Below are 18,942 nucleotides of genomic sequence, written 5' to 3'. Positions count from 1 at the left end.
AGGGTCTGGAGATTACAGGGACGACAGACACGGGGGGGCGTTCTAAGTGAGCAGGCTGAATGTTTCCAGTATGTTAGTTGGTTTGACTGGGTTTTGGGTTTGTTTTTTTTTTCCATCCCACTCCTACATTTTACCATATTTAATCTGGAATCTCACCTTATGTGAGAAGATGATGAAAGATTTTGCTGAAAGCCAGGCCATCTGCAGCCTGTGTCACTTTTGATAGTGTTTTAGGTCAAGAAACAACTTAAAAGTGAGCATATCCACTGAATCCATATGCAGCGGTCACATCTGAAGTTTTTCACAGGGAGATGTTTCAACATGGAGTGACCTTTAATTTTAGTATTTTAAAATTACATATCAAAAGAAAAAATCTAGACCTTGACTTTTAAATTCATTTCACAGGAAAAAAAACAAACAAACAAAACAAAAACAACTATGATTTTGGTTTTAGTCGGAAAACAAAATTCAAAAAAGTTATTTCCTACAAAACAGAATTTTAAAAGTCTACATAATCTTTTTTCAATTCCATACAATTAATTTATAGGAGAAAAACATCACTGTGAAGCTGAGGAAAAAAAAATGTCGTGGCATGCATAGTTTTGTCCGTAGAGCAAAAGCCACAAAGACAATGGATGCTGGGCTATTATTTGCTGCATTTGGAGGTATTAGACCAGGAGAATTCTAAACACTTGGAATATTTTTACTTTTGCATGATTTATCTTATGTGTTTCTTTGCCTTGCTTTGATCTCATCTTCTTCAGACCACAAATCTTGAGCTCTGTTCAGTAAACAGGGAAAATTGTGGGGATCTCTACCCGCAGATTTCAAAGCAGGCAGCTTCTAACTCTCAGCAGGCTCTTGCTGGGCTGTTCAAATTAGAAATGGAAAAAGCAACATTATGCAATATTTCTGCTAGAACACACATGGGCCTAATACACTTTTTAGGTGTTATAAGAAAGCAGGAAATAGACTGACAGAACTTTCGGGGGGGCGGGGGTAATTTTTTGAACAAAAAAGAAACTAAGATAGGAAGAGAAAAATCATTCCAGCCTTCACAGATTTGTCCTCCTCAATCCACAGGAGAGAAGCAAATGGTCTCCAGATGCTAATATGAGTGTACAAGTTCTTTACTAAAAAAAGCAGATCTGAATTTCCTTTCCTTTTACATGGCAGCCCCAACACTTCAAAGGCTAATATGCTGAGAACCATCTTATTTTATATGTTACTTTACTTATTAAATATCATTGCACAACCAGTATACAAACAATAACTACTGTAAGCAGTCAGAGCTGTGTTCCAAGCAGCAAAAAGCCCACTCTGACCCTAGTACCAAATATATCAATTTAGTTTAAATAGACCCTATCAGCCTCCAACAGACACCCTCACTCTTGTGCAATGCTTGTTCTAAACAGTTAATAAGGATTGAAAGAAAGCTCCTGCATAAATATTTGTACAAATATTTTTATTTGTACAAATGCCTTTCCCCAGGAGCTGCAGGCCCTTGCCAGGTGGCAGCATCTCTCTTCTGGAACACAGGGCAAAGCTTGGCTGTGACACTGAGAAAAGCAGCTCTGCCTTGTGCCCCGTGTTCGTGCTGTGATGGATTTGCAGCTGCCAGAGGACCCCAGCTGTCGAGCTTTCCACTCAGGCCACCACCTGGATCACTGTCCCCCAGCCTCTCCAGTCCAGCCTCCCTCCTGCCTGGCTCAGGGAGCAGGAGGCACCACAGCACTATTTATATGGACACCAGCCCCTGCTGCGTCCATATAAATAAACCCAAGTACTGAGCAACTGGTGGTTGCTCTGCCCTATAAAACATATCCCAGACAGTGACTGACAGGGACTGAGAGCACTGAGGCTTGAGCTCAGGTGAACACCTCTGTTGGTCGTGTGGTGTTTGACCTCACACCATAGAAACCCTTGAGGCAGGTTACTGCAACTTTGTGAAATCAAATAGATGCAATCAAGTACCGAGAAAGCACAACAAATGTGTCAAGCATACTAAAGGCCAGCAGGCATACTGACAGATTTTTCCACCAAAAGCAGAAGCATTTTATTCTGTCTTAATGCAAGAGATCATGGTATAAATCAACATATGGAATGATAAAAGACTTCCTAAAACATATTACAAAAAAAATAATGGCAAAGTATTGTTTATTTTCACAGAGAGGCTGAGCTATGCCATTTAATCATGGAACTGTCCTTGCAGTTGGAGGTTTAGTGAGACTCTACAGCAGGAGATGTGCTAGAAAAAACAATACTTGCTATGCATGACCTTGGGAACTGGACTACTGTAGTTAACATATATATGTGTAAACTAACTCATAATATGCTCTGAACATTTACATTTCTTTAATTAATAAAAACATGACCCGCCATATATTTCATTAAAACAAATTGTAAGATCTCTTTTGCTACTAGGCATCAACTAAAATCACTAAACAGCATCGCCTTGTGTCAACACCACTAGAGTGAGCATCCCAGTCATTTCAAGGCACTTTATGATACAAGGTCTACAATAAACATGCAGCTCTGATGGCCGTGCCATTAAAGACTGAATAAAGCTTTTTCTGTCCCCTTATTTACATTAAATGGACAAAAAAAGGTTAGAAATAACCAACCTCCCTTTCTATTTTTCTGTCACTGCATTTCACTTGCTCTCAAAGAACACCCCAAAATAATTCTAAAAAATTTTAAGTAGAAAAGTATATAGAAAAAGTCATGGGATTCTGTACAAAGAGGGCGGAAATTTACTGATTCAATTATTTTCCATCTCAGCAATTGGGGTTCCAGAAGTTGAAATGTATAAAGGAATATAGTTTATCTTACCCCGTTCTTCCTGACTATGTGTTTAGGGTGAAGTAGAGCAAAAGTTATCACACAAAACCAAACCAAAACAGACCAGAAAGTTTGCAGCAAACCCCTTTGTGGCATGGCATCTCCTTACATTAAGGGCTTCTGCAGCAAGACACAGCACTAGGGGCTGTCAGTGTGGTCACAATAGATCGCCCAGGGACAGACTTCACTGGCAGCTGCTCATCCCCTTCTCTTTAGGCAGCGCCTTGGTGTTACACGTGGGAGCCAACTGCAGATCACTGGAACTCCGTGGAGAGAGGGAGCAACCACCAGAAAGCCCTTGCTGAACTCCCACGGCCTGAGACAGCCTTCCAGAGAAGTCAGAAGGTGCCAGGAGGAAAACTGAGACTTAATCCTTTAGCTACCCAATACAGGTTTCTGATGTTGAATTGCCACCACTGGAAACTAAAAGAATGCCCTGTGTCACTGGCCAGTGTGCCTGCAGCCCTGTTACTTCTAATGCAGACTTTAAAAGACAGATTTCATCAGAACTAGAGCAGGACTACTTTTGCAGCCACAAGGATCAGAGAATGAGCCAGAGTTACACTCAGGGGCTGATGCTGTCTCCCTAAAGCTCCTGTGCTTCCCTAAAGAGCTGGGTCAGAAATGGAGGGCTTTCCAGACAAAGTCGTTCTGGAACAATTTATCTGGGGTAGTGACCTGCAGTATGGCTGTGCTAGAGCTTGGTAAAAACATCGACATTCATACATCCCAATGAATGTCAGCAAACAAAAAGATAGAAAGATTCACAGACGACACTCCAGGATAACCTGTCCCAACCTTCCCAGAGCAACGTCCCACAAAACAGTAATGCACTTGTATGGACATACTTCAGCACTACATTATCAGAGATACTGAGTGAACACAGACTCAGATTTGAGCTCAGTATCAGGCTGGTGAGTACTGCTTATTCATTTGGTATTGTGGTGAGTTCTTCAATTTCACAGCTAAGGTTTCACATTGGCTAAAAATGAATATTTATTTCCATTAAAGAAACAACAATGGAAGAAATTACCATTCTGAAAACTGGGGCGAAACCTCTGCTTCTCTCTGTTTACTGCCTATATTTAATTTGCCAGATGCATGCCTTTAAAATCAAGAAATTTAATAGCTTAGGATGGCATAAATCTTATATTGCCTACATAATAGCTGTGGTGACACCAAGAAATGAAAACTTCATTGTGGCAGAAACTATGTTTGCACCCAAAGTTAATTGCAGTATTCATCTCAAAGAGCAAACCAACACAAAACACTTTAGAGAAAGAGACATAAAAAGAGTCAATAACACATGGTGGGCAACCTTACATTAATGTCAGCATACATTAAAAATGGCATCCTAACAGAGGAACACTGAACACTGCTACTTTTAAAGAATGTATCATTTTCAAGCAAGCACAGCTGTTAATTCTCCAACTAGAAAAAGTGCGTTTTTCTATACATTTCATTTTTTCAGTTGTGTGTGGGGGAGGTTGTTTGTTGGGTTTTTTTTGTTTGTTTGTTTATTTGTTTTTTATTATCATCAGTTAAAATGCATGTAATGTAGATTTGGAGAGTGAGAGGGAAATGAAAATAACCATTATTAGACATTTAGGAAGAAACCAGAGGTCAAAGCTCTCGTGTCACTTCCAAATGCCCTTAAAACTGCATTTGACAAGAAAATGCATTCAGCTTATTTTGTGCATAGCTTAGAATTCAGGGCAGCCCACAGCTCTCCCCCTTCCAAGTGTTTGGGAATGGTAAACAAATTGGCAGATAATTACATTCCGTCTCTTAGCAACCCTAAATGTCTTGCAATGAAGTTATTTGGCTTTTTTTTTCTGATGTGTACTGGTTAATGACATTATTTCCACAAATTTTAGACCCATGCTGACAAACCCACTTCATACAGAACCTCCTGGATCAGCATACAGTTTAATGGCAGCAAAGATCAGCTGTAAGAGCTACCATCTTGTTAGTAATCTCTTGGGAAGACAATTCACAATAAATATATACTGAGGACAAACAAATGAGTAAGTAGGAAGAGGCTAGTCAAAATATTTTGTCAAGAGCCTAAATAGCTTTTTCCACTACCATAACTGCAAACAAACAATACAGAAACCTGTGGTTTAAACACAAACCTTTACACAGCAAAGTTCATTAATTAACTGAATTAACGAAATTTGAAATTTTAGAATAGGAGAGAGGTTTGGGCCAGTTTCTCAGGAAAAGAATTGATGATGGTAATCTTTTCTGAAAATGCAATCCCACTTGTAGCCATGAAGGAATTCTAAAAAGCCAGTTCATGAAAGGGGAAATATTGCTGCCACTCCTCCCCTTCTGCAGACACAGCACAACACAGCAGCAGCAGATTGCTGGGAGCGGTTGTCAAAATCTTCACTACATTTTAGTGGAGTGGAGAGGGCCTTTGTTCAGTGCCTTGCCTGGAAAGACAATCTCTAAGTTTTCTTTCCCTCTTAATAATATGTCAGAACAGGTATTAATAACAAGTAAAATATGCTGAAAAATCAGTACTGCCATAAAATACAATAAAAACAGTAAACTAGAATACCTGATTCTGCCAAAAGAGTTATCATTACACATTCCCTTGCATGTCTCCTTATTTAAAGGCTGATTTTGTATTAGAATCTGTGTACAATTGCTGGCAGAGATGCATGGATACACACTTTGTCACCATGTCCCTAATAACACAGATAATATTTCTTCTCTGTTTAGTAGTTGATTTAGGTACAAGTTCCCCTGTAAATCAATTCCCAAAGCAGGTTATTGTTCCCTTACCATAAATCTTCCCCAAAATGGTAACCAAATAATAAACTCATTTGAAATAGAAGGAACAAGCAGTCTCTCACTGAACAGTGTTAATTATCAGTATTTGCACTTTGACTGATTACTTTGGAAGTGAAGATGAAAATCTGGCAGCCTGGAACTGGACACTGAAAATAGATTTTCCTCAAGTTCAAAAGTAACACCATAAATCACAAAAATTAACCTCAGCACATGGACTTAAGAGTTGGTCTTTCTATAATGCTTGATAAATTACATCTGCATAGCAGACAGGAGCCTAAATAACTTCAAGGCATTTTGGCAATAACTAATTTAGACAAATGCAGTATTTCAGTGTTTTGTTGCTATGCAGTGTTCTCCATTTTAGTCAGGCACCTGATGGTGTAGATGGGCTCACACAAAGTTCTTGACACAAAACCCTCAGGTTCCAACTAGATGAGAAAGAAAAACCACATCGCTTCAGTCAGGCATCTGACAGAGGAGAGACAAAGAGAAGGGCAAAGTGATTCCTTTCCATTGTTTTAGTAAAGATCAGTTTTTCAGGAGCTCCTTTCCAAGTACAGACTGTGCCAGGGGGTGGCAGAGCTGACCCTGACAGCAGCATATGCTGCACCTGCCCCATAGCAAAGGAATCAGGGCAGCACTGCACTGCTGCTGTTCCCGGCGTGCACATTTAAGGTGCAGACAGACACTTGCTTAACTCCTGCCACCTCTTACCTTCTCCTTGCACACCACCTCTCATTCCTGTGAGACTGCCGCCCTCCAGATTTCCTAACCAAATGCCACACATAACTCATTTTAAACAAGCTAAGTTAGGAAAAACTTGTATCAGTCTACGTTTTGCTGGGTAAGGAGCCGGAGACCATTGTCATTGTCATCATCATCATCAGGCCTAAGAGGAAGTATGTAAAGGAGCAAACATCTTTTTGGAATTCTTTGTTGATGGAATGGCCTAGGGTTACTTTGGATTTTTTTTCTTTGCTCTGTCCTCATTTTCTGAGGACACCACACATTCCACTAGATTTTCTGAAATCTTAGTAGAATCTAGGAGGTGAGAGCAAAAAATTTTCCCAGAAAAACAATGCATTCAGTATAGTTCACTCAACTGCAAAGAGCTCCTTAATATCTAATTTTAAAAATCATCATTAAACACATCCCCCCCCCCCCCCCCCCCAACTTTATCTTCACACATAGATTTTTTTTCAAATGAAAGACAAACAGAAGGGGAAAAAAAGCTATCAGCAAAGCCTTTTCAACCTTCATCCGTCTTTTAAAATGCTCAAAACAGCGTCTAAGAGGAGAAGAAGGAGCTCAGGCAAGACGGTGCGGGTGAAAGCACGGCCAGTTTCCCTTTAAGGATCTGCCTGTGCCGGAGCAGTCGCAGGGGCACTGGTGTGTGTGGGTCTGTGCTCAATAAGCCGTGCGGCTCCCCGGCTGAACCAGCGCTGTCATGTGAGCCGGGGGTTGCCATGGCGAGCGCAAATGCGGCTCCCGATCCGCCCCAGCGCCGAGGCAGCGCGCTTCAGATTAGCAACGCACGAACGTGATTTCCTGGGGACGAAAAAAAAAAAACAAAAAAAACCCCAAAAAACTGCGCTTCGCTTTGCCTAACTGTTTGGATGTAAAGCTGAAACAATTAAAATCATCTCTGAAATGGTGTTTATGATAAACTGCTGAAAACCCTTTTAATATCAGAACAATAGCCATGTGACAAACACTAGCAGTTCAATCTTTGATAGCAGATGCATTTTGGCATAAGCTGCAGTACGTGAATTTCAAAATATTCTTCCATTTAATACCAAGAATATTGAATTTCTTCTTCAGCCCTTTAATCAATTACAACTGGAAGGGAGAAGAACGGGAGATGGCTGTTCCAGTGAAACAAAAATCATGTCAAACCAACCCTAAAATTCACTCATTGCATTTCTTAATGTGGTAATCCACAGGCTGACATTCACTGCAGGAAATTTCTGGGGAAGGTGTTCCTGACACTGAGGTAGAATTTTATCACCAGAATCCTAACATCTGGTACCAAAATTTAGCAGCTTGCTAATACAGCGGGCTAATGAAGACCTACATCATATGGGCTGCCATTTCTAACTTGGTGATGGAATGCAGCTGGGGCTACTTGCAACCCAAAGGTAGGTTTATTGAGGGGATTCTGGTTCTGTAGGGGCAGCCACAGGTCTGTTTGACCAGATTGAGGTGAATTCCAGCAAGGCACGTTGTTTGTGCACTTTCAGGAACCTCACTGTGATGCCAGGATCTAACATAAAACGTTCCGAGACCTCAGGCATACTATGGCCTTCAGTGTTTAATGCACATACAGGGGATATTCCTGCGTGCTACTGCTTTCAGAGAAAAGGTATTCAGGTCCTGAAATAATCCCAGATAAAGACTTTACACAATAATTTATAAGGAACCTAACCATAAAAAGTGAGTTGCCCAAGCCTCTGTGCAATTATGTAAAAGCAGATAGACCTCAAAGTAATTGAAATTTTTAATAAAAGTCAGTCCTTTGTCTCCATGTTTGTAGAAGGTCCTGAAAAGGGATAACTTGCATTGAAAAAGATAATTAATTCTCTCAGTATTTCCTTTCCACCAGAAAACCAAATAAAAATTCAATTTTAGTTAAAGCCAAATAGATTCCCCATACCTCTACAAGGCCTTCCTAACTCTGCCCATCACTTATGAGGGGCTGCTCTCAAACCTTGCAGCACCATTCAGCCTGTAATTGCTACCAGCTCAGGGCATGTGGAAGTGCAGAGCTCTCTCAGCATGGAAAGATCATGATGTTGTCTTTGTTCTTTTCCCTCATTAGAAGATACTCTGTTGGGGCTTCATGGGTTAATTTCAGATCCTTCTCTTTGTTAACCTTATACTTTTTACTGTACCCCAACACATCTAACTTTCAGCATGTACTATAGGTTTTTCTCCAATAGCAATAAAAGGGAAAAATCTCCATTGCAAATCACTTGCTGATTTAAAGGAATCAGACTGCTAAAGCACAAAGTGATGCTCCAGGATTTCCTCCCCATCAGAGTGAGCAGCATTTAGCATTGATTGCTATTATTTTTAATGGGATGTCCAAAATATTGAAGACCTACCTCACTACTGATCCAATCAAGATGCTTCACCCACAAAAAAAATTGCAGAACAGATTATATGAATTTTCACTGAAACTACCTTGAATCTCTCTGCCTATGGAAGATGAATATCAAAATCTAACCACTAAAATATTGGATGCAGTCTCAGGATGAAAATAGCTGATTTTGTTGTGCTACTGTGTTTTGTTAATGACAAAATTGTTGATATCTCACTCAAATTCATCTCATCACCAAAAATTAGAAAAATGAGATCACCGGTCAGGCTCCTACTAATAAGATTTTGATGTTTGCAGACTAATTTTTTAATTAGGCTCTCTTGGTTTACTTATTCAGACATGCCTATTGAGGATGGCTGCAGGATTATCTGATGTCAGAGTCACAAAACTGCGCATAAGATAAATAACTTCTCACACCCCTCGATACCTCTTTCAGCCCTGAGCTTTCTGCAAACCGCAGGAATTTGGTACCCCATAGCTGCACACAGAGAAGCAAAACAAACTTTGTTTAATTATAGAAGATTATTCTCTAGATGAGCTACATTTTTAAACAATCTCTTTTTGAAGTACTAAAGGACTCAGCAGTTTCCTTTTGTCTTTAAAGATTCAATTAAAAGTATGTTTCCAAAATTAAATTACAGCATGAAATTAGCTAAGGGTATGAAATACGGCATTTGCCCTGGCATTCAGGGGAAGGCTGTTCAAAGCAATTCACTTAATGGCTCCAACATGTGATCTCAACTTAATAACTAAAGTGCCCTCAGCTCACAGAGGATCTACTGGTGAGATATGCCCTGTATAATCCACCAGAAAGAGAAATGGATTAAACCCAGGTAAATCTTATTAATTTACGGAAAACCCTGCAGTTACTCTCATTTTTGATCTTTTAAAATGTTACCATTTTGTCAAGAAAAACACTTGTTGGCAGGAATATTTCTGTGGGTTTTAGCTGGCTTTGGCCTTCTCAATCCTGACACATTCCAGAAGCATCTGCCGGGGTCCGTTGGAAGTGTTTGCTCCTCTGTAGTTTTCAGAGAGAACTGCTGGATGTAATTCATCACAACCACTGGGGACACACTTGAGTTTATTCTGTGCTGCACTAATAGAGGGAAGGAAATGAGCAGTCTCCAAACTCCTCAGCTGCCCCTTTAGGCACCCATTGGGTACAATTTTAGCTCATGCTGGGAGCTGTCTTTGCTCTGCGTGCACTGGGCTCATGTTTCAGAACAATTTCCACATGGGGTCCTTGGGTGCTGTGCAATGAAAAGGGAAATGAAAACCAATTCCACTGACACCCACCTTCTGTGGGACCAAAGCAGCTCCCTGGGCTCATTCCCAGGCTCCTGGCAGCTCACGGGGGGCTGTGGCACCTGCCCCAGCCCAGCAGGGCTCTCCCGAGGCCTGAGCTGGGCTCACCCGCTGGCTCTACTACTCCTGAAGGAAGGCCCCGTGCTCAGGACACACCACACAAAGGTATTTTTTCAGTTGGTTTGTGTTATGGGGGGCTATTTGTGGTGAGGGTTTTGTGCATTAATTTATTTTTTTATATGTTTTCAACTGACTTTGCTTCTAACTTAAATTAGAGTGGAAAGCCAGAAGGAAAAATAAAAGCATTCTCAAATTAGCTATAAAACCCACAGCTAATAATGTCTCTGCAATCCATTTCTTCTCTAATCTCTGCTTGCTCCTATTTTAATCCAATCACACAAAAATGTAATCACTGCACATACATATTCCTCTTTCCATATAAATTTTAGCCACTGATGCAGCATAACTTGACGACAAGATGCCCTTCACCTGATGCCTCTGTTACAGAAGTGGTGTGACATTCTCTACTTTCAGGGGCATACCCAAGAGCAGACTCTCTACTTTAGGCTAAGAAAATAAACATCCCAATTAAATAATCAAGTATTATACCATGTTTCCCTGTGAAAGAAAACAAATAAATAAATAAATAAATAGGAGTATGCATAGCCTGTCAGGAGGGTGCTGAGGAGAGCATGCAAAGGGCACAGATGCCTGCCAGCTGGATGGGGCTTAAAGCAATCTTTATTAATATTAAATCCAGACAAATACAGCTGTGATTCATGGCCCTGAAAAGAGCAATGAACTGAGCTATTTTGCTCAAAGAAAACATTTGTTTTTCTTCAACTTTGTGAACAGTTATTGTTAAATAATGGATTTTCCTGAAGGTACAGAAAGATTCACTCTTCCTATTCTAATTCTGGCACAAAGCATCAGTTCTGCTGGGTTCTCAGACTGGGGCTGTGTGTTCTCAGTGTCTAGGACAATGGCTAGTTGCAATTTTCCCACAATGGGTTGTGAAATTTCTTTCTACATGTTTTTTGTAGAAGTATTTGTCCTCCAGGTTGCAACACAAACTCTAAATTTGGGTCACAGGCAATTACAAAATTTGTCAGGTGTCAATGAACTTCAGCATGGAGCACTTTTTGGCTACTGGAAAACCTGTGCCAGAAGAGGTCAATGCTTTTCATTTGCATATGAATTTTGCTGTATCACTGAATGTATTTCTCTATTAATTAAGTCCATCCTAAAATAGTTATAAAAACTTCATCTGGGCATGCTTGAGAATAGTCTTCCTTATTTTTTATCCAGTCTTCATAACAACAGTTTTAATTAATTTCTACTTTACTCTTTGCAAATTTGTGACATACTTGAAGACGTTCTTGAAACAAATGCAAACATTTGACTGCGAATAACGGCACCACCAGAACTCTACAGGATCATTCAAAATGTCTCTATTTCCGGAGCTCTACATGCATCTCTCTTGCTAAGAGGAGTTTTGGGTTTAAAGAAATGCAGGATAATTTTAACTACATCCTGTAGTTGAAGAGTAATCAAAAGATAGTGAGAGAAGAGACTAGAAATAGAAGTGGAGTGGGAACAAATGGCTACAAACTGTCCATTAAGATCCAGGGAGGCCCAAGCATCTCCCAGCAGTAGTGTGCCAAGGACTGTGTCCTGGAGGTACAACACACCTCCAGGATGACCCAGTGTACCCAGGCAGTTCCAGCCTCAAGGCTGGATGGAAACATCCACCCAGATGGAATTGGAGCCAGGCCATTCACATTACTCCTTTACAGAGGTGGTCAGGCAGTCCTGTGAATACCAACAGCCTTGAGAGTCTTCCACTGGGTTTTAACAAGAATAGGGGTCTGGAACCCCTTTAGAAGCCTTCTGGGCTCTCTATGACCCCACACTCCTGATGTGCTCTTAAACAGACCAAATGAGTCCTCAGAGAAAAAGCACCCACCTACATAGTGGATCTGAGCAATTTGTGGAACAATGAAGGGAATGAGACCATGTGAACTCTCTGAGAAGTAAAGGTTGTAGGCAGAAGCCCTAAAAGGGAAGAGTTTTTGAAAATAACTCCAAGATTTAGATAGCAAACTGATAATGATTTCTGCTTTATTTCCTTGGTCTTTTGGATTGTGTTTCTGGATATCGGCCTCTATGGTAAATTTTAAATGACATTAATCACATGACTGTTCTAAAATAAAACTTCTCTGAATAACAGCAACAGCAACATAAAATAGTTTGCATTGTGTCTGTTGTTTATTTTGTGTGGCAATAATACAGGCAGCCATATGGATATGAGCATTTGGAAGGGAGGATTTGTTGGCTAAATCATCACATCTGTTTACTTACAAAAGCAACAAAAATACATTTGGAGGTCATTGACTGCACAACCATTTTACTTACTCTTGGTGGAAAAAAACTGTCTATGCTACTCTTTCTGCATTGAACCAATTACAAAACACACCCCAGGATATTTTCATGAGAAAGAGGTTTTGAAATCATAGAAGAATATTAGTCTCTATCACACCTCATCAGGCACTTCCACCAAAACAGTGGTATCAGAGCAATAACTTAATCTAGGATGAAATAAGCATGCAACATGTCCAGGAGGAAGATAAAGGAAACAACGGTGCCCCAGTTAAGCCTCCTCATAGCACAAACGTTTTGATCAAAGGAGCACATACCACTGACCCCAAAAGACACATTCACCAAGTGGACTCAGATTTGAATTAAAACCAAAAACAAACAGAAAAGCCCCCAAAAAAACAAAACCAAAACAAAACAAAATAAAAAAGAAACAAAAACCCGCAAACAAACAAACAAACAAACACTCCACAACTTACATCAACACAACAAGCCAAAAACAATGGGTTAACAAGCTTGTAATGTATAATATCTCAATAATGTGTTTACAGGTATTTAAACTGAGGCTCTCACCATGATCCATAATATTTAATGCACTTCCTTCATCATTTTTTTGAGGTCAGGCTATAAGCATACTATAATCTAGCAAGAATTATTATTCCTGCAAATTTAGAAATGCTCAGTTTACTACACAGAATTTCAACTAAAGACAGATGTTCAGAAAAAAAAATAAATAGTACTTTAAACATTCTTTCACCTAAAGTATTGTTCTGATTTCAAGACATAATTATAAAAATTAAGTTCATAACGAAATTCCTTTCAGTTATTTTTTATTCTGGTAGAAATATTTTGGTAGAAACTCTTCAGCATGTCCATATAGTCTAAGATTACACACATTTTCTCAGCTGAACAGAGCTTTTGGCAGTGAATAATCCCATGCATAGAAATCTTTTTCTATTTTCTTACTGTCACCCACGCTTGATAACAACTTTTAGCTGAAGGACACATAATTTACGTCTTGTTCACGAAGGAAACTAAGGATAGGAATGACAGAAAACTACAGAATGATAATACCTGAATTCAATTACTTCCATGACCATTAAAATTAAGAAAAAAAGGCAAGAGAAAAATGTGATCTTACTTTCGCTGATGGGTTAGTCTTCAGTACTTGGTTTGCCAAAGAAAGGAGAGGTTATGACAGCTGCTCATTACAATTCCTTCTTTACTACAAGAGCTTAACTCTGCCACTGGCTGGCTGGCCCATTTCTGCTAGCTTTAGCACACAACAGTGCTCCTAAAAGCTCCTCCTCTCGACAGCATCTGTCTGGATACAAGCACAAGCAAGGCTTTCCATAGAGCCATTTAGGTGCTGGGAGCGAGCTACAAGTAAGGGAAACCATTAGAAGTAAATATTTTGATGACTAAGTCCAGGATTTGGCAGGCAGAAATTCATGCCCACTGACACCACCAGCTTTACAGTAGTCACATCTTCACAGTGTTACAAGTGAAAATGATGACTTCCCTGACAGAAAGAGTAACTTAAATGATGCATAAAAAATAGAAGCCAGACCTTTGAAAGCATGCACTCCTTAATAGTTTGACTCTGATAAATGCAATATGTCTGAGCCTTCAGAGGAGGAGTGTTCATTATTTGTTTCTTTCCAAGATTTTATTTTTGTGCAATTAAAAAGGGAAAACGTTGGTAAAGTATCCACACTAAACAATAATAAAGTATCTAAATATGTGCATTTCAGTATTGGATGAGTCAGAAGGCAATTGCTCATTCTAACAGATGCCCTATATGAGCTCCAAATACTCACCTTTTTCCTGGCACCCACAATAGCTGAGGCAAATCTACCTTCTGTTCCCAGAAATGCTGCCTACAGCTGATATTGTATCGTGGCAAATGTACATCTCATGGTATTGCCAGTGAAAATAATACTGCTCCATTATTTTATTTGCACTTTATAGGCTCTGTAGGCAATATGCCAGTACCTTCCCTTAATCTGGACACAGCTCCCTGAGTAGACAAGGATCATGTAATAAGACCAGAAGAATAAAAGATGGAAGAAAAAAAGTCTATACATTAGGTCCTATATACATATGTATTTATTGTGTCTTACTCTTAGCTACTAATCAGCACATTAACCTTATTTTCTCCGCATGAGCGCTAAGTACCATACTAAAATTAGGTCAGAAATTCAGATCAGATCAGCTGACTCAGCCCAGCAAGATTAGACAAAGACTAGTTGCTGGGGTTTTTTTTCCCAATCCAATACGCTGTGTTTATCTCCCGCAATGTACAATGGATCCATACATTTTTCCCCACAATTAACCTATCAGAAGCAGCACCATGGGACAGCAATGACACTGAAGGTACATCAGTGCTACTGAAGAAACACAGCCCAATGTATCCATTGGAAGGAAAAACCTAAAATCAAACATTTTTTTTTTAGGTCATTTTTTCAGATCTTGTTTCCAAACTGCTCAGACTAATTAATTTCAATGAACTTAAGTCATTCAGCATAGTTATGAGATGATTTAGGTAAATAACAGCTGCTTCTAAATACTGTTGTATGTGACTACAACCAATTTATTGGACAATATATTACTCATTATTATGTTGTTAACATACACAACCAGCCTTCTTCTAATAGAGACCATCTGAACAGTAAAATTGAATAGCTTCTAAATAATTCAATAATTGGACTAGCAGGTGATTCTCTGTAGGTGCCAAAGACTTCTGGCTGCTTTGATTCTCAAATGCAAACGAAGAGTATTTGTGGGAACCCTCTCTCCTCCTCAAAAATCTACCTGCAGTTAATCACAGGGGATGACTCCCTTGTTGCTAAGGAGATTGCTTTCAGCTATTGGGAGTCTCCAGACTGGTGGCAGTCACCACTGCACATGTGCACCACTTGCTATCTAGGCCACGCTCTCAGGAATTAGGGACAATATAAATACCCACCAAGATAAGGTAAAGACATAAAGAATATAGTACAGAACAAAGAAGAAATCAATGATCCTACTTTACCCTTTCCTGACTGCTGCATTTCAATAGACAACGTGGTCTTGGATGAATCTCTGGAGGTTACTAGAGGGAGCTGACTCAATTGCAATCAGCCTAAGTGACTTCAGACATTGTGGTTCCTTTAGTCAAATCAGGTATTTTCCCTTGGTCTGCCATTGTTTTTAGTTTTTCCAATCAAAGGTTGATGGCAAATATCTTTTTTTACCTCCCCAAGTTTACATGGGAGAAAGCAAAAAAAAACTTAAAGAGAGTGTTTTCCAAGATTTCCTGAGGTGTTTTCCTTCTTTGTTTCCTCAGGCAGATATTGTTACCCCCCTCAGTGTTATTGAGATAAGCCAGGTGGGGAGGGATCAGAGGGGATCACTGCAAACACAGTTTCCCAGAGAAGAACACTGTATTGAGGAAATGTTGCTATCTCCAAACCACATATAAATACATGCTGTTCCTCTAATAAGCCCACTGTGCTGCTGGTCCTTTACCTCCTGTCTTCTGGCTCTGTGACTGAGGGTAAATACTCTGTTCTCATTGATCTCAGTTGAGTGTGGGCAAAAATTCCATGGTTTGGCTCAGCCCTAAATCATCTGTACTTATCCAGAGCTCTTCATCAAATCACTTTGCCAGGGTCAATGAACAAAACAACACAAACCAACCACAGTGCAGGAAATACTGTCACTACTGTTGAAATGAGGTAGAAAAGCTTGGCTAGAGGACTATAAAGAACCAGGTAGGTCCACAAGTTATTCTCTCATGTCCCAAGAAACCTACTCATAACAAAATCTGTTCTGGTACTTAGTAACATTTATGGTCACACATATAAAAGTACATGCAAGCAGGTTAGCCAGAGCACAGCCTAATTAACTGTATTCACCTTAATTTCACATTATTCTTATCACTCCAATGAAATTACTGACAATCCGAATAGTTCCACTTCCTGGAACATACAGCAGCCATATTTTCACTATAATTCCTTCATCTCCCTCCTCTCTCAAACTGTGTGTGCTGCTCTTTTCCTTTTAATGTTCCATCAAAATTATCAGACTACCGAGGCGTTGCTCAAATGTTCACAGCACAGCATGTCTGTTATACCTGGATGTACAGTACCCAAGACATAGCATAAAATTTAATCACTTAAACTGAAATACAGAAGATTCATGCTGGGGAAAAATATTCAAAGGACCTCCTATCAGTTTATGCTCAAGCCATCCATTTGCATATAAAAGTTAAGGATTTGGATGGAGGATTTACCTGTATTAGAGAATTTTACCTTCACCTCAAGAAAAACCAATTTTTTGTATTGGCAAATGTACGTAATAAATATTTATATCTATTCTGTTCAACCTTCTTTTCTTCTCCATGAGGCTGCAGAGATTTCATTGATATCCATTGGCACAAGAGGCCAGGTCATACAAGTGCTCCTCTCATTAACAGTCAATTAAAATCAATGGAATTGTTCAAGAAGAGCCATTATAGGGTTCTGCCCATCAGGGGCTTGATCTGTTTTCCTGCAAGTGATTGCAATATTGTTACTGACTTCATAGATCATAGAATTTAAAGGAAAATGTAAATAATAGACACTTAAAAAAAAAACCCTAAACAACTCAGACACCAGTTAGAAAGCTTTGAAAATTTACCTGATTCAAAACATCAGATCAAGAAGAATCTATTTTGACCTGTGAGACTCTCCCTGTCTTGCTCACACACAAATAAATTTTTGCACAAATTGCTCATCTAAAAGCACTGAGAGGATGACAACCCTTTTGTCACTAGATGTACATCTCCTATTCCAAAAAGCCAAACTTTTTGTTACAAATCACACCTGCTCAAGATGTTCAAGCTACATGTTCAAGCTACGCCTACACAGTGTAAGCCACATGTGTTAGAGGCCTGACAGAGGCCAATGGTCTGAACTGCTTTGGCCAGCAAGCTGCTTAGAAATCAACTGCTCTACACATATTTACCATATCTGAATCCCTTGGTTTTCATTCACTCTGCCAGACCACTCATCTTATTATCAAAATATTTACCGTTTTATTGCTTCTTCTTGTTTTCGGCGTTTTTCACTCTTTTCTTTCAAGTAAGCCAGGTTTGTTTCATTCCTCATGCGATCATTCTCTCGAGCAATGTCTGATGCATTCTGTATAACCAAGCCATCATAGGCCTTCATCCCCATGTCTTCAATATACTGGAGAAAAGCGCCCAAAGTGACCTCCTCCTGATTAGAACTCATCATCTTGCAGGAGATAATGAACAAAGGAAAGCAACGTTTCCTGCAGGTTGAAAAACACATAATACCTTAATCAGTAGGAAAATAACTTATGGCTTATGACAGCAAGATCACGTCAGTTGTAATTAACATCTCCGTAAGAGACAATTTTTCAGACTTTCTCATTTAAAGGGTAATAAACAAAGGAATTCAGAACACAGAACAACTTTACTCCAGACAAGAAGTGACAAAACCAAGAGTCCCTTCTTGCAGACAACACAGATCCATACACTTACACTGTTTAAATCACAAAAATATTTCTTTCCACCCCCTCCTATTTCCTAGTACCCATCAGTAGCATAAATACTGCCATTCTGAATCTCAGTTTGAATTGTACTGAGAAAGCTCCCAACACAGGATGATGGGTCCCTTTTACAGTTTAGGTAAGGCTGCACCAGAGCAGATTACCAGAAAAAAATTCTATTCGGACTACCAGACAAAGTTCCTATTCTGCAGGATATTCTAAACTTCAGGTGAAAACTATTGTTCCATTTTTTGAAGCAAAACCCTTAAATTTAGAGATAAGTATTGTGAAATATTTTTCTGTATTTCTCAGCAATTTCATATGAGCCTATAAGCCCTGGTTATCTGTTGCCCAACATCTTGTTAGCTTGAAGCTCCAAGAATGGACAAGAATGCCCAGCTGAGCTGGGACCTTCAGAGCAGACCCTTGAAGTCTCCAAGAGTCTGTAATCCAGAGGTATGACAGACACTGGGTTTTACAGCACCTCCAGCTGAGCACCTTGACACACTTAGACCCCTGGGTCATTCCTGGGTCTGTGGCAGGCAGCCTAAAAACTCTATGGAAAGGCCCCAAAGGTTTTCCATTCATCAACAAAACTCCTGGGAGTTGCAAGAGCTCTGGTGTACAGACACATCAGTAAATACTACAGGAGACTAAAGGCAAGATAGAATTTCAAGAGACAGACTGTCTCTCTCTCAAGTCTGTGCTGGATAGGACTGGATTGGTCACTCATTAAACGAGTAAAATAGAAGTTTAAAAAAAAAGGACTGTTCCATCCTTTCAAAAATACTGATTATTGTTAGGTCCAGAAGCATTACAAGCTTGAGGGGCACTACCTGCACACAGCCCTGTGAGGGGCCCTCACCCCACAGCCGGGGATTTGGTGCAGGAGTCACTGAGCGATTTGCTGGCAGACCTGGCAGCTGAACTCAGCTCTCTAAGGCACGTTTGCTTATTCACTGCTCCAGCATTCCTCC

General features: G+C 39.8%; 1 protein-coding gene across 2 annotated transcripts in view; it reads right to left on the bottom strand.

The window, feature by feature from the left end:
- NYAP2 (neuronal tyrosine-phosphorylated phosphoinositide-3-kinase adaptor 2) overlaps positions 1–17,697 on the bottom strand; it is a 137,354-nt gene extending 119,657 nt beyond the window's left edge. Inside the window, exon 1 of one of the 2 annotated variants that reach the window (XM_066193187.1) lies at positions 17,483–17,697. In XM_066193187.1, the coding sequence (XP_066049284.1) occupies positions 17,483–17,688 (206 nt within the window). In that variant the 5' untranslated portion in view covers positions 17,689–17,697. The remainder of the gene's footprint in view (positions 1–17,482) is intronic. The other variant, XM_066193186.1, reaches the window with a different exon arrangement.
- Positions 17,698–18,942: the final 1,245 nt, after the last annotated feature.

This window comes from Chamaea fasciata, unplaced genomic scaffold (genome assembly GCF_029207755.1).
Source record: "Chamaea fasciata isolate MVZ Bird 193981 ecotype frontalis unplaced genomic scaffold, bChaFas1.0.hap1 SCAF_11, whole genome shotgun sequence".
NCBI lineage: Eukaryota > Metazoa > Chordata > Aves > Passeriformes > Sylviidae > Chamaea > Chamaea fasciata.
This window is presented reverse-complemented; position numbering and strand designations above follow the sequence as displayed.